Genomic DNA, 20,493 nt, shown 5'->3' with positions numbered 1-20,493 from the left:
ACCATGACAGTTCCAAGATGGACCACAAGGATCAAAAACTGGGTGGTGGCCCAATTCCTGGAAATCCCCGCCCCTTCCCAAAATAGCTGGAATACTCCTCCCACTCATTAGCCTATGAAATTACCCACCCCTATAAAAACTGACAACCCAATACCCTGGTGTCTTTCTCACCTTCTGAGATGGCCCACGCTCTGTCTGTGATGTGTGTTTCTCTATAAATAAATCCACTTCTTACCTAAAAAAAAAAAAAGAAAATTCTATAATTAAGAAGTCAAATTGTTGCATACAAGAGGAACTGAGTTTTAGGCACTTACAGGAGCTATAAATTGTATATATTAAACTTGCTAGATCAGTGAAAAATCAATATTTTTTGTCAAAGTCCTAATGACCAGCACTGAATCTCATCTGTAGTAGAAACTCAAAACTATTTTATTGCCAAATAAAATTATTATTTGCAAAGTTGATTAGTAATAGGGTGCTTTAATTAGAAAGTATAAAAATATCTCCAGGTGTGTTTATGTCTATTTTCATGATTATGATAGGTTTAGCCTCACCCTTTATGATCCAATGCATCAATACATGTGAATCGCCTTTGTCTGAAGAATTTGGGGGCATCCAGTCAGGACTTTGACTTGTCTTAATAGCTAATACTCATACAATCTGGCCCGTTAAGTTCAGTCCCACAAATATTTGAGAGTTTTCTTTGCACCAGGGCAACTAGCTATTAACCACAGCCTGAAAGGATCAGAACCAGTTCAAGAGCTTTTCTGCTTTGTTTTGTATGTGGTTTTGTGAACTTTTGCTTTCTGTTGTAAAGATGCACTCACAACTCTTTGGATCCAATTGGTGGTAGCCTGGGAAACATTTTCAAAACCTGCAATTCCCCCTGACTAGTAGCACCCCAGGATAGTTTCAGTGGTTTGAGAAAACAGAAAAAAAAAAAAAAGCTTGTGGAAACAGCCCAGAGAAAAAACTCAAATGAACCTGCCCATAAAAAACAGAGGAGGGCTTCCCTGGTGGCGCAGTGGTTGAGAGTCCGCCTGCCGATGCAGGGGACACGGGTTCGCGCCCCAGTCTGGGAGGATCCCACATGCTGCGGAGCGGCTGGGCCCGTGAGCCTGCGCGTCCGGAGCCTGTGTTCTGCAACGGGAGAGGCCACAACAGTGAGAGGCCCGCGTACCGCAAAAAAAAAAAAACAAAACAGAGGAGTCATTCGGCAGCACGGCCTCCAGGAGTAATTTACCTATAACCCATTGTCCTCAGCATCATCACTGCGAAGAGATAAAAGGAGAGGACAGGATGAAGAGCAGTGTCACCTGAAATCAACACCTCGCAGCTCTAGAAGAAATCCATGAGGAGACGTTTGTGACCCAAATATTCATCTCCCAACTGAAACATATCTCCTGAAAGCAAATCACGCCTGAGATGAGGTTCATTCAGGAAAACACACACACACACACACACACACACACACACACACAAACCCTTTCTCTGACTTAGAACAAGGAGCTGATAAATAAGTACATATCAGAAATAAACCACTTACAAAAACACCCAGGATTTAATCATAGAGATGTTCGAGACTCTTGTGTCTAACGACTCATTATACCATTATTTTATTTTATAGAATTTAAAAATATGTCGGTTACCAAGACGCCCTGTTCCTCTGTCCTGTTGGTAGCCTGTAGGAAAATCAAGTACTTCCTCAAACGTTTATTTCACTGGTAACCACGTTTAATGTTTGGGGCTGGGGTGGGGAAGCTCTTTTACGCCACCTACTGAAGCCCACTGAAATTACATTACACAGTCAGTGTAAATCTATTTTCTCCTATTCAATGTAGAGAACGGTCTGCGGGTTAATTGCTAGACCTGCATTAAGATAGAATTGCCTCTCCGTGGCTCTCCTTCACTACAGTTAGTTCACTATTGTCTACACTAAGGAAGTGAAGGAGGTGGTGCTAATAATCCACAGATGATTTACTGGCTGAATTCAAAATGCTGTGCTGGTGGAGGTAGGGGTCCTGGTCTGAAGTATTCCAGGTGCTTTGCTTATCTTATTGCCTTTTATATATATATATAAACTTATTTATTTATTTGTTTGTTTATTTTTGCCTGCGCTGTGTCTTTGTGGCCGCGCAGGTTTTCTCTGGTTGCGGTGAGCGGGGCCTACTCTTCGTTGCGGTGCGCGGGCTTCTCATTGCGGTGGCTTCTCTTGTTGCAGAGCACGGGCTCTAGGCGCACGGGCTTCAGTAGTTGTGGCACGTGGGCTCCGCAGTTGTGGCTTGAGGGCTCTAGAGCACAGGCTCAGTAGTTGTGGCGCACGGGCTTAGTTGCTCCGTGGCATGTGGGATCTTCCCAGACCAGGGCTCCAACCCGTGTCCCCTGCATTGGCAGGCAGATTCTCAACCACTGCGCCACCAGGGAAGCCCTAATCTGCTTTTCTTAATCCATAATGCATCATAAATGTCTGTTTATATCAGTAAATATCCACCTACAGCTTTGTTATTATTGGCTGAATAATATTCCATTTTATTTACAATGTACTTTTAAAATATTTTAATTAACAATGTATTCAAGCAATCTTTTTAAGTTGTCTCCAAACTTCACATTATTATCATAAACAACTCTGCAATAAGCAGCATGTTCATCCATTTCCTTAGGATGTGTATGAGCAATTATCTCCTTAGGATACATTCCATGAAGTGAACTCTCTGAACCAAATGACATAAATCCATACCATGTTTCTCTGCCTATTGCTATGAATACGTCTTTTTGATTTTTTTTGATATGTCCTTTTCAAATGATTATTTAATCCAAATTTAGAATAGATTTTTTAGGTTGTTCATCTGCCATATAATTCAATAGCCTACTGACAATTTTGGTTTCCCTTCTCATCTGTTGGTTCTACTGATTATGGTATAGGGTGTTGACTGGAACTTTTCCTATGACTTGGGTCCAAAACCAAGGACTAGGAAGTGTTACTTACCCCATATTCTAAGGAGAGCTCCCAACAATTCAGGCCAAGCACTTCCTAAAGCAGTTGAACCAGACAGTGCAATCCCCACCATCACCCCATCCTCACATTTCCCAGAGGGCCCGTGAGCCATGGCCGCTGAGCCCGCGCGTCCAGAGCCTGTGCTCTGCAACGGGAGAGGCCACAGCAGTGAGAGGCCCGCGTACCACAAAAAAAAAAAAAAGAAAGAAAAAATTACTTCATATTTAGACTTGCCTCTGTTGAGATTCCTTAATCCGTGCTTCCAATGCAGGAGGCGTGGATTCCATCCCTGGTCTGGGAACTAAGATTCCCACATGCCACGAGGCCAAACAAACAAACAGAAAACAGAAAGTCCCTGTGGCTTTAGAAATCCCTTTCTCTTTATCTGCCTGTAATTTATTCTCATTCTCTTCTGATCAAACCAATCTCCAGAAATCTAGACAGAAAGTGACTTTCTCCTTTCCCAGTGTTGTGTTCTGTGTTCTCATTAAGACTCACTCTCTCCTCCATTTATATCCCAGTCATCCAGTCACTATCTCTTAGCCATGCTCTCACACCCCTCCATCCCATCTTCTCTGCCAATCTCTCCCTTTTTTGGACTTCAGAACTTCAGAACTGTGAGAAATACATTTCTGTGGTTTAAGCCACCCAGCCTGTGGCATTTTGTCAGGGCAGCCTTAGCAGACCCCTACACCACTCTTTTCGATAATGGTCACGAGGCAGGAAACCCTGCTCCCCACTCCTCAATCCCTGTCCTCACCCACCACCATGACAGCAGGTCATGACAAGGAACTTGACTTTTGTTCTAACTGCAAGGGGAGGTCATTAGAACGTTTTAAGCAGGGGAGTGGCTTAAAATAATTTATACTTTAAAAATAATTACTCTGATTGCTGTTTGGAGAATGTATGAGGCAAGAGTAAAAGCAGGGAGGCCGGTGAGTTTACTGCAGTCATACAGGTGAGAGATACTGGTGGCTTAGTCGGGACAGCAGATGCTCTGCTCCAGGTTACAGAGTGGAACATGCACACTCTGTCCCTGATGGCCCGCAGATTCAGCTGGGGGTGGCAGTAGAAAAAAAGGGAGGGAAGAATATGACAAAAGCTGCGTGGGTCCATGAGACACTTCTGTATCCTTGAAATAAACATGTCCTTTCCCAAGTTGGTATCTGCTACTTGCAACTGGAAGAATTCAAAAGAGGAAACAGAGGATTCCTGGAGATAGAACATCTTTATCTAAAAAACAAACTGATCTCTTACGATAGAGCTTTAATATGTCTGAAATGTGTATGGTTTCATATGTGACAAAAATACAGGTTTTGTTTAATTCTATTTGAAAATGCCAAAATTCTATATTTTCACTGTCAACAGTATTTTGTGGGAAATAGATTGGAACCATTTAAAAATATTTGATCATTTAGAATGTGTGACATAGTTTGTTGTTGTTTGCTTTTTTTATGAATTTATTTTTTATTTAGTTTATTTTTGGCTGCGTTGGGTCTTCGTTGCTGCGCACGGGCTTTTCTCTAGTTGTGGTGAGAGGGGTCTACTCTTCCTTGTGATGCGCGGGCTTCTCACTGCGGTGGCTTCTCCTGTTGCGGAGCACAGGCTCTAGATGTGCAGCCTTCAGTAGCTGTGGCATGCAGGCTCAGTAGTTGTGGCTCACAGGCTTTAGAGCGCAGGCTCAGTAGATATGGTGCACAGGCTTAGTTGCTCCGCAGAATGTGAGATTTTTCCCAGACCAGCAATCAAACCTGTGTTCCCTGCATTTGCAGGCGGATTCGTAACCACTGCGCCACCAGGGAAGTCCCAGTTGTTGTTTGCTGTTTTGGTTTTGTTTGTTGGCTTGGGGATTTTTTAGTTTAGGGAACAACTCCAACAGAGGCTAGAGAAAATTTACCATTTGGGAGAGGGCCTGTGGAAGAAAGTAAGTGCTCTCCTGAAGAGAAGGAAGGGCTAATGCAGACAGAAGATGACTCTAATACAATTTCATTAGGGCTAATTTCTTTATAACTATTAATTGTGAAACCAGTTTATTGAATGAGCTAAGTCCAGAAGGAAAGGGCTTTATTTTTCTCTCTAACCATAGCTTTACAAGCAAGTTTTGTTGAATCTCTCCCTCTATAAGGATCTATTCAGGATCTATCCTGAATCCTGAATCCCATAGATTTTAGTGACAAGTCTCATTTTAGTAATTGCACCTCTATTTCAGGCATTGAAATGTCCAGGCCAGTCCAGTTTAACATCAGTCTCACACCTAATTCAAAATTCTGCTTGACCCTGGCTCAGGCCTTTCTTGCAGTGAAGCAGGGAAGGAGTGTGGTCAATATCATCACTCTTCCTCCATCTTCTCTGCCTTCTCTATATTCTGGATGTTCCCAGGCCACTGCAAGTGAAGAGAGTGTTAGAGAAAAAGGAGCAAGTCTCCCTTCAATTAACTACTGGATAAGGCAGGCAGGCCATCATGCCTCTGCCTCTGATTATGGCGGAGTCCAAACGTTGGCTCTTTCACAGGATGCATCTGTGGGTCATTCAGAGGCCTTGGGGGGATCCCACATCGCACAGCTCTTTGATGCAAGTGGCACATTCTCTGGCTGACCTCTTGCAGCACCGCCCTGACCCCCCAAGTCATACGCCTCTTCTCCCTAACCCCTTGCCTCTTAGCAGTATTGTCCCTTTGCACAACAGGCTGCCCTATTAGCTAAGGTCGTATCATGACAACTCAAGCCCAGATACCCTTCCCATGGTCGTTATGGCCCACAGGAAATCCACAACACTTCTGCCATGCCAAATAATGGAAGGGTAGGTTGCAATCACTGCTTCCTTTCTTTCCTCATCCTGCCATTTTGGGCTGCCCAAGCCACCCTCTTACCTCCTGAATTCTCCAGGTGAGAAGCACTCATCCATTCATTCAACAAATATTTATCAAGCACCTATATTTGCAAAGCACTGTTTCCAATAGGTGACACTCATCCAGCTCTTCCAAGAGCTCTCACTCCGTACTCTGTCTGCCGCACTGGACCTGTGCATTCCTGTTACTCTGCAAGCTTTCAGGCTGGGAGTAGGATGTGAGGTTACCCTTCTCCTAAGCTTAGAGCCCATCTCGTTTGCCTTTGGAAGAAATCCAAAGCAATTTCCCCATAAGTCTAGAACCTCTATTTAATGACTCTCTAATCACCCTTTTGAAGCCAGTCTTCTGAAAATGGGTAATATGAGTTGATAGTTACTGATAGTTACTGACCTCTTTCTGCTATTTTTTAGTAATTCCAGCCTGGCTGTGTCTAATATCTGTTTAAAATGTGGTGATATTTACTGCCTTTTGTCAGCTTTGAGGCATTCGCCAAAATTCTAACACAACCAGATAACTCCTGTTCAATCGGTTACAAATAAATTTGGCTGTGAGTTTCCTTGGTAAGCCAGTAAATCATGTCTTTGGCCTCAACAGCCTATGTCTAAGACTCTATTTCCCTTTATATACATAGACTACCAATGCCATGAGTCGCTACTGATTAATTGCATATTTGTATATCAAAGTCAAACATTTTATAAACTATTACTCAGATGTGAAGAAAAAAAAGTATCTTTATTTTCCATATCTGGTCTAATTTTTCCCCCAGTCCCAAAGTAGAGCAGGATAACAGAGCCGACCAGAGGCCAATGAGGATCCACAGGACACTCCAAGCACCACTGCATACAGTTCTGAGGTTGACTCTTTCCTTGCTGCCATGAAGTCTCATAAACTCCTGCTCACACAAAATCCTCTGGGGAAAGGAGAAGAGAGGGGACAGGTCCTTGAACGACTGAGCATTTACTCAAAAGAGCTTGTTTCAATTTGAAACAGAATGGTTCAACCAGAAGAGACTGAGCTACCTGTCATCAGCATGTTTGAGCACCACCACAGCCCCCAGTCTGGTTCCCAGATCAACTGAAACACAGTTTTCGTTAAGTGTTTCCTGAATGCATGGAGATAATGGAGGCAGCATCCACAATAACTTGAAAGCACAGTGTCCATCAGAATCCAAGTTAATGATGGTTTCTTAAGTTGGACTTCTGATCTTTTTATTTTTTTAAGCTTTCACATCATCATTTTCAGTGACTAGTATTAATTTAATATTAAAAGCAGCTCTAATATTAGCCCAAAAAAGTCCATGTTTGCTCTTCTCCTTGGGCCATTCCAAATAAGTTCTCTGTGCCATGAGAGCCCTCAGCTTGTGATACTTGCCAGGAATGCTGTTCTGTGGAATGGGTTCCAGTAAGATCAGGATTAAGTTATTAGATCCTTCATGGAAGAGATTGTGGTGGGCAAAGTAGAGTTCATAATGGCACCATTCACTCTGGACAAAGTTGGGAGACAAAACAAAGATGGACTTGTAACTTTTCTCAATGCAGTTTATGATATTTTCCACGATGCTCTTGCCAGGAACAAAGTTTCTCTCATGGAGACAAATTCTTATATCTTCTTTTTCTAGACAAGGTACAAGTTCATTCTTCACCCAGGCAGAATCATGTTCACTGTATGAAATAAAAGCATGGAACTGAAGAGCTCTTTGGAGTTCTCCTAAGGGTACATTCCTAGCCCTGCGCCGGGTCTGGGTCCACTGACACACCATCCTGAGATACCAAGGCAGATCCAAGTAGATACAGAGGACAGTCACGGTAACAGCCAACACTAGCCCAGGGACCCCAATGGTGACAATCAGCAGAGCTGTGTTGCAGGATAATTGAGATACACGGAAGTCCTTTAGTGGGGTTCCCTTATAGCTTTCTGGATAATCACACTTATAAGAATCAGGCCAATCCTCTACCACTTCACTTGATACTTGGCCTACACTTTGGATAAAGTCTCTTAACTCACATGTACATTGGAATGGATTGTTCCCTGCTTTTAGGGACCTAATCTTCTGGCAGCTCTGGAAGAAATCAGCTGATGGGTTGGAGACTGAATTATAGTCAATGATCAGTATGGAAAGGCTGCTAAAGGTACCACATCCAGGAAGGTGGGCTAAAGAATTGGAAGCAACATTGAGTTCTTGCAAAGTTTCTAGACTGGTGACATCTTTAGGGATGCTCCTTATTCTGTTATTGTGGAGATCAAGAACCTTGACCCTGGGAGGTAAACATCTGAAAACAGAGTCAGTAAGTATATTTGAAGATAAATTTAACACCACTATACTCCCAACCCAAGTGCAATTTCTATCATGTCTATCATATTCCAAAGAATTCCAGCTAACATCCAGTATTTCCAAAGAGAGCATACCCTTAGTCATGAGACCTACTTTGAAAAGGTGTTTTAATTCATTCTTTTGTAGAATAAGTGTCTCCAATCTAACTAAAGTGTGGCAATTTTGAAAAACACTATCCGTAAAAATATTCTGGGTGAAGTTCAAAAACGTAAATGTGCTTGGTTTCTGAGGACAAAGCATGTGTACAAAAGGTGTGTCTGATATGGTTAACATCGGAACAGTCATCTCAGAAAACACTGTGTATAATGCTGTCTGTGAAAAAATAAAAACTCTGTTTATAACATGTTCTATATTCAGTGCTTTCAATGTTGTTTCATGATAAGTAAAAACTTCTTCACTGATGCTTTCAACTATTGTTAAATTGTAAATATTGAGATATTCTACAGGTTTGGGCCAAAGGAATTGAAAAACTCCAACCAAACATTTCCAAGTTGTTTCCATATGGTTTAGGGTAAAATTCAGTAAGGTTGGCCCTCTAGTGAGTTCTGACAAAAATTTAATTAAAACTTGACAGTTGTCATCATTCAATTTAATATTAGTCAGTTGTAACCACCCTAAACTATTCACTGATATGTTCACTCGGACAGAGAAGAAGCTATTTGGGTGAAAAACAAGGTGAAGTTCCTTTGTATTCAGAATTTGAAGACTTTCTTTCTCATTTTCTTTCACAAAATAACCTTCCAAATCCAGAAGGATGCAACTTAGGTGCAAGTGAGCAATTGGTAGTAGATCTAATTGCTGTAACTTTGTAGCACTTAATCCTAAGAAATTCAGTTGAGTCAAGTTGCCAAATTCCTTACAGATGGGCAGGGCATCAAAGTCATTGAATGAGAGGTCTAAATGCTTGAGACTTGTTGTGATCGGATGACAGGATATCTTCTGCAACCGATTGTGAGATAAATCCAAATATTCCAAATCCTGGTTGAACTTGAAAATACTAATATCGAGGCACTGGATTCTATTATGGGAAAGTCTCAAAACTTTCAGCCCTGAGAGAAAGCCGATGTCAGAGAGGTGAAGCTCAGATATGTAGTTTTGAGACAAATCTAAGACTTTGGTTTTTGGTGACAGGTCTTTGCGAACACGAGTAAGGCCTATTTTTGACATGTCCACCACAAATTCACTTTCATTAGAGAAATGGATTATAGTTCCAAATACTAAGGTCAGGAGGTAAACAAAATGAAGGTTTCTGACAGCACATTCTTTGTCTTTGGTCATGATGTTGAAGTGGCTATCCCCTAAAGGGTTGTTGCTGTTCTTCAGAACATCTTGATATGAATCCAAATTCTAGAAATATAATATACATTAAGATGTATAAAGATTGGATGATTGCTCTCAAACCTCAGCTTACTAAACACAAAATCTCAATGAGTTCTTCATTCATTATCAGAATCATTTCTGTCCCCATAACTTAATGTGTTATTTTTTCCAGTTGTACAAGTTGCTTGTGCCAGGAAAGGCAATACAGACCTGGTTAGCAAAGAATTGTGGTTGTGTGTTATAACCTGTCTGGTGGCTCTCTGAGGGATCCACTCAGGAGCGTGCCTTTGTTTCATCCCATCCAACTCAGAACTTTCCCAGGGCTGCAGCAACCTTCTGGACAGTGTTTCGAAAACCTTTAAAGGCACGAACACTAACCACAGCCACCTGGAGCAAGGGATAAGATATGGGGCAGGCAGCAGACACACCAAAAAGCCAGAGAAGGAGGAAGCTGGGAAAGGAGATACATGGGAGAAAAAAGGCTCTGGAAAGCTCCATGTATCCCAGGTAATCTAGAGGCCATACACATGCCCAGGGCTGGATGCACGCTCAGAGAAGACCTGAGAAAACCCTAAACATTCACCTCTGGTTGGCTTTTAGGCTCCGTGCAAGTAGAAAGTAAAAGCTAAGCCAGAGTTGTAAACAGCTTGGATAAGCACTGAAGAAGTGCTTCAACACAGAGCCAATCTGCAAAGATCAGGTGTTTTTTGTTTTGTTTTGGTTTGGTTTTTTTTCTCTAGATGTTTAAGAAAATTTCTGTCAAATCACTAGCTGACCACTAAGCCAATGGAACAGAGAATTCAATGGCCACACACAAGAAGGAATACAGTCTTTACAAAAATAGTTTAGAAACATCACTAAACAAATAAACAACCACACCCCACAACAAGCAGCAACAACAAACCCTGGGAAAGAGGAGAATCTGAGTTACCACATCCTAATATTTCCAGAGTTACCACGTTATAATATTCAAAATGTCTGACTGAAGCAAAAGAACTATGAGGCATGCAGAGAAATAAGAAAGTATTGTTCATTCATAGGAAAAAAAAATTTAAAAAGTTAGAGAACTGACACTACCCAACTTCAAGTCTTACATAAAGCTACAGCAATCAAGACAGTGTGGTATTGGTGAAAGAATGGACAGATAGATCAACTGTCCAGCATAGCAAGCTCAAAAATAAACCCATCCAAATACAGTCAACTGATCTATTACAAAGGAGCAAAGACAATTCAGTGAAAACAGGATAGTCTTTTTTTTTTTTTTTTTTTTTTTATTATTTTTTTTTTCGGTACGCGGGCCTCTCACTGTTGTGGCCTCTCCCGTTGCAGAGCACAGGCTCCGGGCGCGCAGGCTCAGCAGCCATGGCTCACGGGCCTAGCCGCTCTGCGGCATGTGGGATCTTCCCGGACTGGGGCACGAACCCGTGTCCCCTGCATTGGCAGGCGGACTCTCAACCACTGCACCACCAAGGAAGCCCAGGATAGTCTTTTTAACAAATAGTGCTGGAAGAACTAGACATTCCACATGCAAAAAAAAAAAAAAAAAAAAAAAAGAAGGTCTAGCTCAAAATGGACCATAGACCTAAATGTAAAATACAAAACTATAAAACTTCTAGAGTTTAGTATAGGAGAAAATCTAGGTAACCTTGAATTTGGCAATGACTTTTAGACACAACATCAAAAGTACAATCCATGAAAGAAAAAAATGTTAAGTTGGACTTCATTAAAATTAAAATTTTCTGCTTTGCAATTAAGAAAATGAAAAGACAAGCCACAGACTGGGAGAAAATATTTGCAAAGCACATATCTGTTAAAGAACTTGTATCCAAAATAAATGAAGAACTCAAGCTCAACAGGAAAATAAACACAATTTAAAAATGGGAAAAAGATCTGAACAGATATTTCACCAAAGAAGATATACAAATGGCAAATAAGGACACGAAAAGATACTCAAAACCATATGTCATTAGGGAATTGCAAATTAAAACAATGAGGAACTACTACATACCTGTTCATACCTGTTAGAGTGGCCAAACAATCCTGAAACAACATCAAATGTTGGTGAGGATATGGAGCAACTGGGATTTTCATTCAATATTGAAATTCAAAATGGTACAGATACTTTGGAAGACAGTCTGACAGTTTCTTACAAAGCTAAACATAGTCTTACCATATGAGCCAGCAATCACACTCCTATTTACCCAAATGAACTGAAAATCTATGTCCACACAAAAACCTGCACGTGAATGTTGATAGAAGCTTTATTCATAACTGCCCCAAACTGAAAGCAACAAGATGTCTTTCAATAGGTAAAAAGATAAACAAGCTGTGGTACATCCATCCAATGGATTATTATTCAGCAATTAAAAGGAATGAGCTGTCAAGCCATGGAGGAACCAAAATGCAGATTGCTAAGTGAGGAAGCCAATCAGAAAAGGCTACCAACTGTATGACTCCAACTCTCTGACATTCTGGAAAAGGCAAAACTAAAGAGACATTAAAGATCAGTGGTTGACAGAGGCTGGGGGAGTGGGGGATGAATAGGCAGAGTATAGAGGACTTTTAGGGCACTGAAACTATTCCATGTGATTTTGTAATGGTGGATATATGACCTTATGCATTTGTCAAACCTATAGAACTATGCAACACAAAGACTGAATCCTAATGTAAAGTATAGACTTTAGTTAATAATATATCATTATTGGTTCATCAATTATAACACATATACCACACTAATGCAAAATGTTATAATAAGGAAAATTGTGTGCAGTGGAAAGGGAGTATATGGGAACTCTCTGGCCCATTTACTCAAATTTTCTGTAAACCGAAAACTGCTCTAAAAAATAAAGTATATTAAAAAAAAAAAAAAAAAAGGAGAAGAAAAGTCAACAGAAATGGTCCCCGAGGAAGCACAGGCATTGATTTGCTAGACAAAGACTTTAAATCAACTGTCTTAAAAGTTAACTACATGACTATGGTCTCTTTTCATTGGACTCAGAATACTTTATTGCTCTTTCAAAGGGCAGTCCTCTTATCTCCTCAAAATGTTTTACCAGTCAGTTTGATCATCTAAAATTGTACAAAACGGTACGCAAGGAGCTACTGCGAAAAACTACAAGACATTCTCAAGAGTCTACACCAGTATTCAATTTGGTACTATGCTCAGCCATCTGCTGCAACCAGTGACCCCTCATGGGTGAAGGGTTAACAAACTCATTTCTCTCCTCCTCCATGGACTAATCTGATCTAACTCTTTTCTGGAAACCTGATACAGGAAGAATGTCAGCTGTGTTATCAGGAAGAATCACTTATGATAAAAATAACCATTGAGGGGCTTCCCTGGTGGCGCAGTGGTTAAGAATCCGCCTGCAAATGCAGGGAACATGGGTTCGATCCCTTGTCTGGGAAGATCCCACATGCCGTGGAGCAACTAAGCCCGTGCACCACAACTACTGAGCCTGTGCTCTAGAGCCCACGAGCCACAACTACTGAAGCCCACGCGCCTAGAGCCTGTACTCCACAATAAGAGAAGCCACCGCAATGAGAAGCCCACGCACCACAACAAAGAGTAGCCCAGCTCACCACAACTAGAGAAAGCCCGTGCACAGCAACAAAGACCCAACACAGCCAAAAATAAAAACAAATAAATAAATTTATTTTTTTAAAAAATGACCATTGAACTGTAAATAGCATACAGGCTGAAAGGACTGCGTATGAACTATAAATACCAAGTAGGAAACCTGAGCTCTATTTCCTCTCCTGTATCTTCCTGAGTAAACTGGGACCAAGTGTGGCCTATTAGGGCTTGTGCGTCTGAATGTTCAGATGAGCCTGAGAGGTCCTCCTGGTGGGCATTGCAGAGCCACGCCAGCAGTAGGCTAGACCTTCAGATCCTCAACTCAATTTGGCCAAAACAACATGAGATGAAAAGGATGGCGAGGAAGGTGGTTGACAAGTCCCTGAGGCCTGGTTGGAAGGCCCATCTCCCTGTAGCTTGATGGCTAAATCTCTATGGCATATGACAGGGGATAAATCCTCTTGTGAGGGTAGATGAGGATAGGAATGAGGCCAAGTTTGTGTTACAAGGAAGAACTACTTATACTCTTTACCTCCATGAATTGGACCTCAACAAAACCAGCTGCAGCTGGGCTGGCAGAGAGGATACTACCGTTCATGGAGCCATTTGAGAAGATATGATTAATACAGGCCAAGCCGGGCATTGATGACTAGCTGCGAGGTGGAAGCAGATTCACCAGCCCACAGACATCATGCTTGTAACTGAGACAAAGGGGTGGAACTAAAATTGTGCAAAAGGTCAAGCAAGAAGCCAGTCCCAGAAATTCAGACACACATTCGTGAGTCTATGCCACTCCAGCTCTGATCTGCACAGAAAAACATCTATGAGCCCCAGCAGGGAACAAAAGCTGGCCAGGACACACCAGGCTCCACAGCCACCTAATTCCCGCAGCAGCATCCTGAGAGCAGCAGTGGCAGCTGTGACGGCCACAGGGCAGCCTCCTGTACCTACATTGGAGTGTCCACACCACATCTGCCTGGAACCACCTATAGGCAGAGGTTAGAAGTGCTTCACAGACTGGCGAGGGTCCACTGAGATAACACATATACTCTGCTCTTTCCAGTCACAGGATTTTTTTTTTTTTAGTTGCAGGATCTCATTTTTGGACACAATTCCCATAAACATGGAAATACATTTTTCCCATTCACATTAGACCAGAAGCAACAAATTCAGAGAGGCAGGATTTGGCACTTGATAATCTGAACTCATCAAGTTCCTACAGTTGACACACTGATAAAACAGGAGAAGATGGAGAAATATTAAAAAGTGCACTGAAGAAATCAGAAAGCACGTCAGGATAAAGCTGCTGTATGTAAGATAAAAGTCTTCCCAGAGCCCAGAAACTCTCACTGTACTACAATGGATTACAAGACATTGCCTCTCATGACAATGATGCTGAGTGAATGAGAAAAGATTACCTGGCTGAGGGGAGGAGGCAGGTGTATGCATCCATGGACTCAATATCTGCTACCAAGACAAAGGGCTAGAACTTCGAGGCTTGCTCAACCACATTTAGGATCTGATCTCCACAAAAAAGCATCTAGGAGGCCCCAAGGGACAAGAGCAGGCAACAGGGTCCTGTGTAGCAGGAATAATTGAGAACAGATTTTGACTACTTGTTGTTCAGTTTTATTAACAAAAGGATCCACTGTTCATCACTTGAGGGCACAATGGAAATAGCAAAATAGTTAAGAGATGAATAGTTTCAACTAGTCATACTTTGGAAGAGTAAAAACTCTTCTGGGTTGGGGAAATTTCATTACAAAATGGCATATAGTAGTTAAAAGTCCCTCCCGGCTCCTCCAATACAGCATTTCCCAACTGCCCATCAAAACACCCAGAAAACACAGAAACTCGCAAAAACCCACCTTGCCACCAAAACCAAAGAAGGATGGAAAATTAATGGCCGGATCCAAAAGCATTTACACTCATGAAGAAATATCTGGAGCTGTATTAAGGAAAACCTGGCATACTCAAGCTTTGTTTCAGGAAAACAGACTCCCTTCTGAAAGGTAGGAAAGAATTTTGTCCCTCTACCTGTTTGCCTCTGATTCAAACACCAAGGATAAGTAACAACCAGGCAATTAAGTAGCATTTCTTTTACCCCAATGCTACTTATGTTAGTGGGTCAGAATACTGAGTTTTCCTTCTACAGACCACCACCCCCCAGGCTCTCCAAGATTTCTACACCTAGTCAGTGATGGACATTATCAGGTAAGAACTGAGCAAGAAGCACTATCACCACTCCTATTCAACACAGTACTGAAAGTCCTAGCCAGAGCAATTAGGCAAGAAAAAGAAATAAAGGTGTCCAAATTGGAAAAGAAGAAGTAAAATTATCTCTGTTTGCAAATGATATGATTTTATATGTAGAGAATCCTAAAGATTCCACCAAAAAAACTGTTAGAATAAACAAATTCAGTAAGTTGCAGGATACAAAACCAACACAAAATTAGTTGTGTTTCTATATGCTAACAACAAACTATATGAAAAAGAAATAAAGAAAACAATCCCATTACAAATGCAAGAAAAATAATAAAATACCTAAGAATAAATTTAACCAAGGAGGTGAAAGACCTGTACACCGAAAACTATAAGGAACTGATGAAAGAAATTGAAGAAGACACAAATAAATGGAAAGATATGCCATGTTCATGGATTAGAAGACTTAATATTGTTAAAATGTCCACACTACCCAAAGCCATCTATAGATTCAATGCAATCCCTAACAAATTCCAAAGGCATTTTCCACAGAAATGAAAAAAAAAAATCCTAAAATTCATATGGAGCCACAAAAGACCCTGAATAGCCAAAACAAGACTGAGACAGAGCAAAGCTGGAGGCATCACACTTCCTGGTTTCAAACCATATTACAAAGCTATAGTAATCAAAACAGTATAAAGTTAGCATAAAAACAGACACACAGACCAATGGAACAAAATCAAGAGCTGAGAACTAAGCTCACACATATATGGTCAACTAATATTTGGCAAGAGAGTCAAGAAGACTCAATGCGGAAAGGGTTGTCTCTCCAATAAATGGTGTTTGGAAAAGTGGATAAGCACATGCAAAATAATGCAATTGAACCCCTGTCTTACCCCACTCACAAAAATTTACTCCAAATGGATTAAAGACTTAACTGTAAGATCTGAAACCATAAAACTCCTAGAAAAACAAGTGGGAGAAAAGCTCCCTGACTTTGGTCTTGGAAATGATTTTTTTTTGGATCTGACACCAAAAACATAAGCAACAAATGCAAAAATAAACAAATGGGGCTACATCAAACTAAAAATCTTCTGCACAGCAACAGAAACAATCAACAAAATGAAAAATCAACCAACAGAATAGGAGAAAATATAAACCATTTTATCTGGTAAGGGGTTAATATCCAAAATATGTAAGGAACTCATACAACTCAATAGTGAAAACAAAACCTTAAATAATTTTATTTTTAAACGGGCAGAAGACCTAAATAGACATTTTTTCCAAAGAAGATATACAGATGGCCAACAGGTACACGAAGAAATGCTCAACATCACTAATCATCAGGAAAATGAAAATCAAAATCACAATGAGATATCACCTCACACCTATTAGAATGGCTATTCTCAAAAAGACAAGAGATAACAAGTGTTGGCAAGGATGTGGAGAAAAGCGAACCCTTGTGCACTGTTGGTGGGAATGTAAATTGGTGCAGCCACTATGGAAAACAGTATGGAGGTCCCTCAAAAAATCAAAAATAGAACTACCATGTGATCTAGCAATCCCACTTATGGGTATGTATCTGAAGGAAATGAAATAACTATCTCAAAGATAGTGCACCCCCATGTTCATTCCAGCATTATTCCCAATAGCCAAGACAAGGAAACAACCTAAGTGTCTATCAGCGGGTGAATGGGTAAAGAAAATGTGGTGCAGACATACAGTGGAATATTATTCAGCCATAAAAAGAAGGAAATACTGCCATTTGTGACAACATGAATGGACCTTGAGGGCATTATGCTAAGTGAAAGTAAGTCAGACAGAGAAAGACAAATACTGTATAATCTCACTTATATGTGGGATCTAAAAAAGCCAAACTCACAGAACAGAGAATAGAAAGGTAGTGGCCAGGAAACAGAGGAAATGGGGAGATGTCAGTCAAAGGCTACAAGCTTCCAGATGTAAGGTGAATGGGTTCTAGGGATCCAATATGCAGCCTGAGGACTATAGTTAACAAGACTGTAAATATACTTGAAAATTCCTAAGAGAGTAGATCATACATATTATTACCACACACACAGAAAAAGGTGTGTGTGATGGATGTGGATAACTAACCTTATTGTGGTAATCATTTTGCAATATACATGTATCAAATTGTCACATTGTACACCTTAGACTTACACAGTGTTGTATGCCAATTATATCTCAATAACATTGGAAAATAAAAAGAACTGGGCAAGAGGTAAGGAGGGATTTGAGGGGGTACATTTCATTCTGAATGGTGTAAGACATACAACAATACTTGTAAATGGGGCAGAGATAAGAACTTTAGCAAGTGTATTCATCAGAAATTGCAGTTTGTATGTATAATACTCCATTAGGTCAAAGTATCAGAGAATTGGGCAATGAGAATAAGAGAACCTACTGTTTAATACTGGTTAAAACAAATAGCTCACAATGAAAATACAACAGATAAGAACACGTATGCAATGAATAACTTTGCATCAAAATTTACAAAGTAACAATGCTGAAAACATAAGGAGACACTGATAATGAAAGTAATATATTTCTCTGGGTCATAGTTAGATCAAGTAGCAAAAAATAAACATATACGGAGGGTTTGAATAAAATAATTAATAAAGGATTTAATAGAGACTTATAAACTTTGACCCTACAAAAAGACAATATTTTATATCTAAGGGCCAGGGTTCATGGAACATTTGCTAAAATTGTTTCTTAGGTCAAATAAATTTTAAAACAAATACCCCAAAGCAGAAATTCATAAAGTCATATTTCTGACTACAAAATAAACTTTTAAGATCACTTTTTAAAATGTTCTAAATATGTTCTGGATCAAGAAAATCACATTTTCAATTATAAAAATTAAAAATGATGAGAGTCAACAGGGTGATGTGCACATGCGCTAGCCACCACCTCTTGCCCTAAATCCCCAAAATGATGAAATACACACACACACACACACACACACACACACACACACACACACACTTAAAAGCAGAAAGGGAAGTCTTTAGGGGAACTGAAACCAAGAGAAGTCTCTGAAATCCACAAGCAGACTGGACTATGATAGACAGAATAGTAGCCTCCCAGAGATGTCCACTTCCTAATCTCAGAATTTGTAAATATGCTGTTACATGGAAAAAGGGATTAAAAGTTGCAGGTAGTATTATGATTGCTAATCAGCTGACCTTAAAATTTACTCAGGTGGGCCCAATGTAATCATAGTATCCTTAAAAGTGGAAAAGGGAGGCAGAAGAGGTCAGAGTGATGTGATATGAGAAGGATGGGACCTTTCTTGAGGAAGAGGGCCATGAGCCAAGGTATGCAAGCAGCCTCTAGAAGCTCAGAAAGGCAAGTAAGTGAATTCTCCTGTAGAGCCTCCAGAAGCAATTCAGCCTTGCCAACACCTTAAACCCAACAAGACCTATGTTGGACTACTAGCCTACGGAACTGTAAGATGATAAAGTGTGTTTTTTAAGCCACTAAGTTTGTGGTAATTTGTTACAGCAGCAATATAGAATTAATACAGACTAGTTTGGTCTACCCTTCCAACAAGCAGGCTGTGAAAACAGATCAACAAGCAGTTTTACATGGAGCCTCAAGAACAATTTGGGTTGCATAAACAAGAAGCATGACACTTTTACAAAGCAAACACTGTGATAGAAAGGAACCAAACTCAAGATACAACAGACATTAACACTAGGAGACAGAGATAAAAGAGCAGAATAGGCATTTTAATAGATAGATATCCTCAAAGAGGTAAGATTCTAAAAAAGAATGGAGTAGGAATCATGAAAATTAAAAACTTAATAACTGAAATGGAAAACTCATTGGATGAGTTGAATTGCAGAGTGGCACTGCTGATGTGAGAATGAGTGAGATAGAAGACCAAGAAGAGGAATTTCCCCAAAATTCAGTCCAAGAAGCCAAAGAGATTAAATATATGAAAGAAATGCTAAAAGATGTGGAAGACAGATGCACTATATGAATTACTAAAGAATAGACTCTATCCTCTGAAAAAGAAACTAACTCAAAAAAAAAATTGGGAATCAAGAAGGAATACTTTGCAAAGAAAGTAGAAAATTTATTGCTAAGTCCCAATAAGGATTGATGACAAAAATTTTAATAACAATCTGGAATTTAAATTGCCAATGATAACAAGGGAGTTAGTGGATAGTGCAGGAAGAGGGAGAGAGTGGACTGAAAGCATGTAAAGATCCTTGCCTGACTGAGAAGAAGCTATAGATACCAATTAACTCAAGATTCTGTTAGAAAAATATAAGTTTAAGTTTGTATATTATAAAATTAAGAGTATGTATATGTATATGATTAAAATATAAATAAAAGAGATAAATTCCAACTATTTGGTAGTAGGGAGAAGATCAGATTGAAGAAACCCTAATCAATCTTGCTCTATGCTGAAGGGATAATACATAGTGATTAATTCGGATGTTTCTGGGATTGTAAGCATGACTTATTATTAGCAAATCTATGACAATAACACAGCAATGCATAAAAGGAAATAAAAAACCAGAAGAGCATCTCCATAGATGTTAAAAATTCACTTGATAAAATTCAGCATTCATCTTTGACTAAAAACATATTAATTAAAGTATACATTTAAAAGATACTTTTAAAACTTGATAAAGAATATATCATGTCTCTGACTTAAACCAATATCCCACCCCCAAAGCATTTCCATGAAAGTCAATATCAAGGACGCCCACTATTATTTAACACTGTTCTAGAAGTTCTAGCCATTGTAAGTAAGGGGTGAAAATGAGAGACAGAATATTGGAATGGAGGAAATAAAATTATCATTATTTTTAGATTACATGATTGTCAATGTGGAAAATCCAAGAGAAGTAATTTAAAAACTGTTAGAACCAGTAAAAGAGTACAATAAAGGGGACTGTACAAAAATATTTTTTTAAAAAGAAATCTGTCCCAAAATAGCAGATTGTTCAAATAAATTATGGTATCTCCATATAATTAAATATTACTGTGTGGCCTTTAAAAATAATGAAAATTGGGCTTCCCTGGTGGCGCAGTGATTGAGAGTCCACCTGCCGACACAGGGGATACGGGTTCGTGCCCCGGTCTGGGAAGCTCCCATATGCCGCGGAGCGGCTGGGCCCGTGCGCCATGGCCGCTGTGCCTGCGCGTCCGGTGCCTGTGCTCCGCAACGTGAGAGGCCG

The 20,493-nt window shown here is 40.1% G+C and overlaps 2 protein-coding genes across 11 annotated transcripts in view; both read right to left on the bottom strand.

Annotated features, from left to right (window-relative positions):
* The window catches only part of TLR1 (toll like receptor 1), a 41,461-nt gene that overhangs the window by 8,879 nt on the left and 12,089 nt on the right, over window positions 1-20,493 (bottom strand). For 3 of the 8 annotated variants that reach the window (XM_024117853.3, XM_028492057.1, XM_024117849.2), the window contains 2 exons: window positions 11,504-11,535; window positions 172-235 (listed from right to left, as the gene is read on the bottom strand). The gene's annotated coding sequence lies outside the window, so the exon portion shown is untranslated. Of the gene's footprint in view, window positions 1-171; window positions 236-554; window positions 611-1,243; window positions 1,374-1,546; window positions 1,626-11,503; window positions 11,536-20,493 lie in introns of those variants that run through there. The other 5 variants (XM_024117856.3, XM_055086099.1, XM_028492058.1 and 2 more) reach the window with 4 other exon arrangements.
* TLR6 (toll like receptor 6) overlaps window positions 6,561-20,493 on the bottom strand; it is a 26,017-nt gene continuing 12,084 nt past the window's right edge. For 2 of the 3 annotated variants that reach the window (XM_007102306.3, XM_055086097.1), the window contains exon 2: window positions 6,561-9,522. In XM_007102306.3, coding sequence (XP_007102368.2) covers window positions 7,060-9,453 — 2,394 coding nt within the window. In that variant the 5' untranslated portion in view covers window positions 9,454-9,522 and the 3' untranslated portion in view covers window positions 6,561-7,059. Of the gene's footprint in view, window positions 9,523-11,503; window positions 11,536-20,493 lie in introns of all 3 variants that reach the window. The other variant, XM_055086098.1, reaches the window with a different exon arrangement.

This window comes from Physeter macrocephalus, chromosome 7, assembly GCF_002837175.3.
Source record: "Physeter macrocephalus isolate SW-GA chromosome 7, ASM283717v5, whole genome shotgun sequence".
Taxonomy (NCBI): Eukaryota; Metazoa; Chordata; class Mammalia; order Artiodactyla; family Physeteridae; genus Physeter; species Physeter macrocephalus.
Note: the sequence above shows the minus strand (reverse complement) of the source record. Positions and strands in the feature narration are given on the sequence as shown.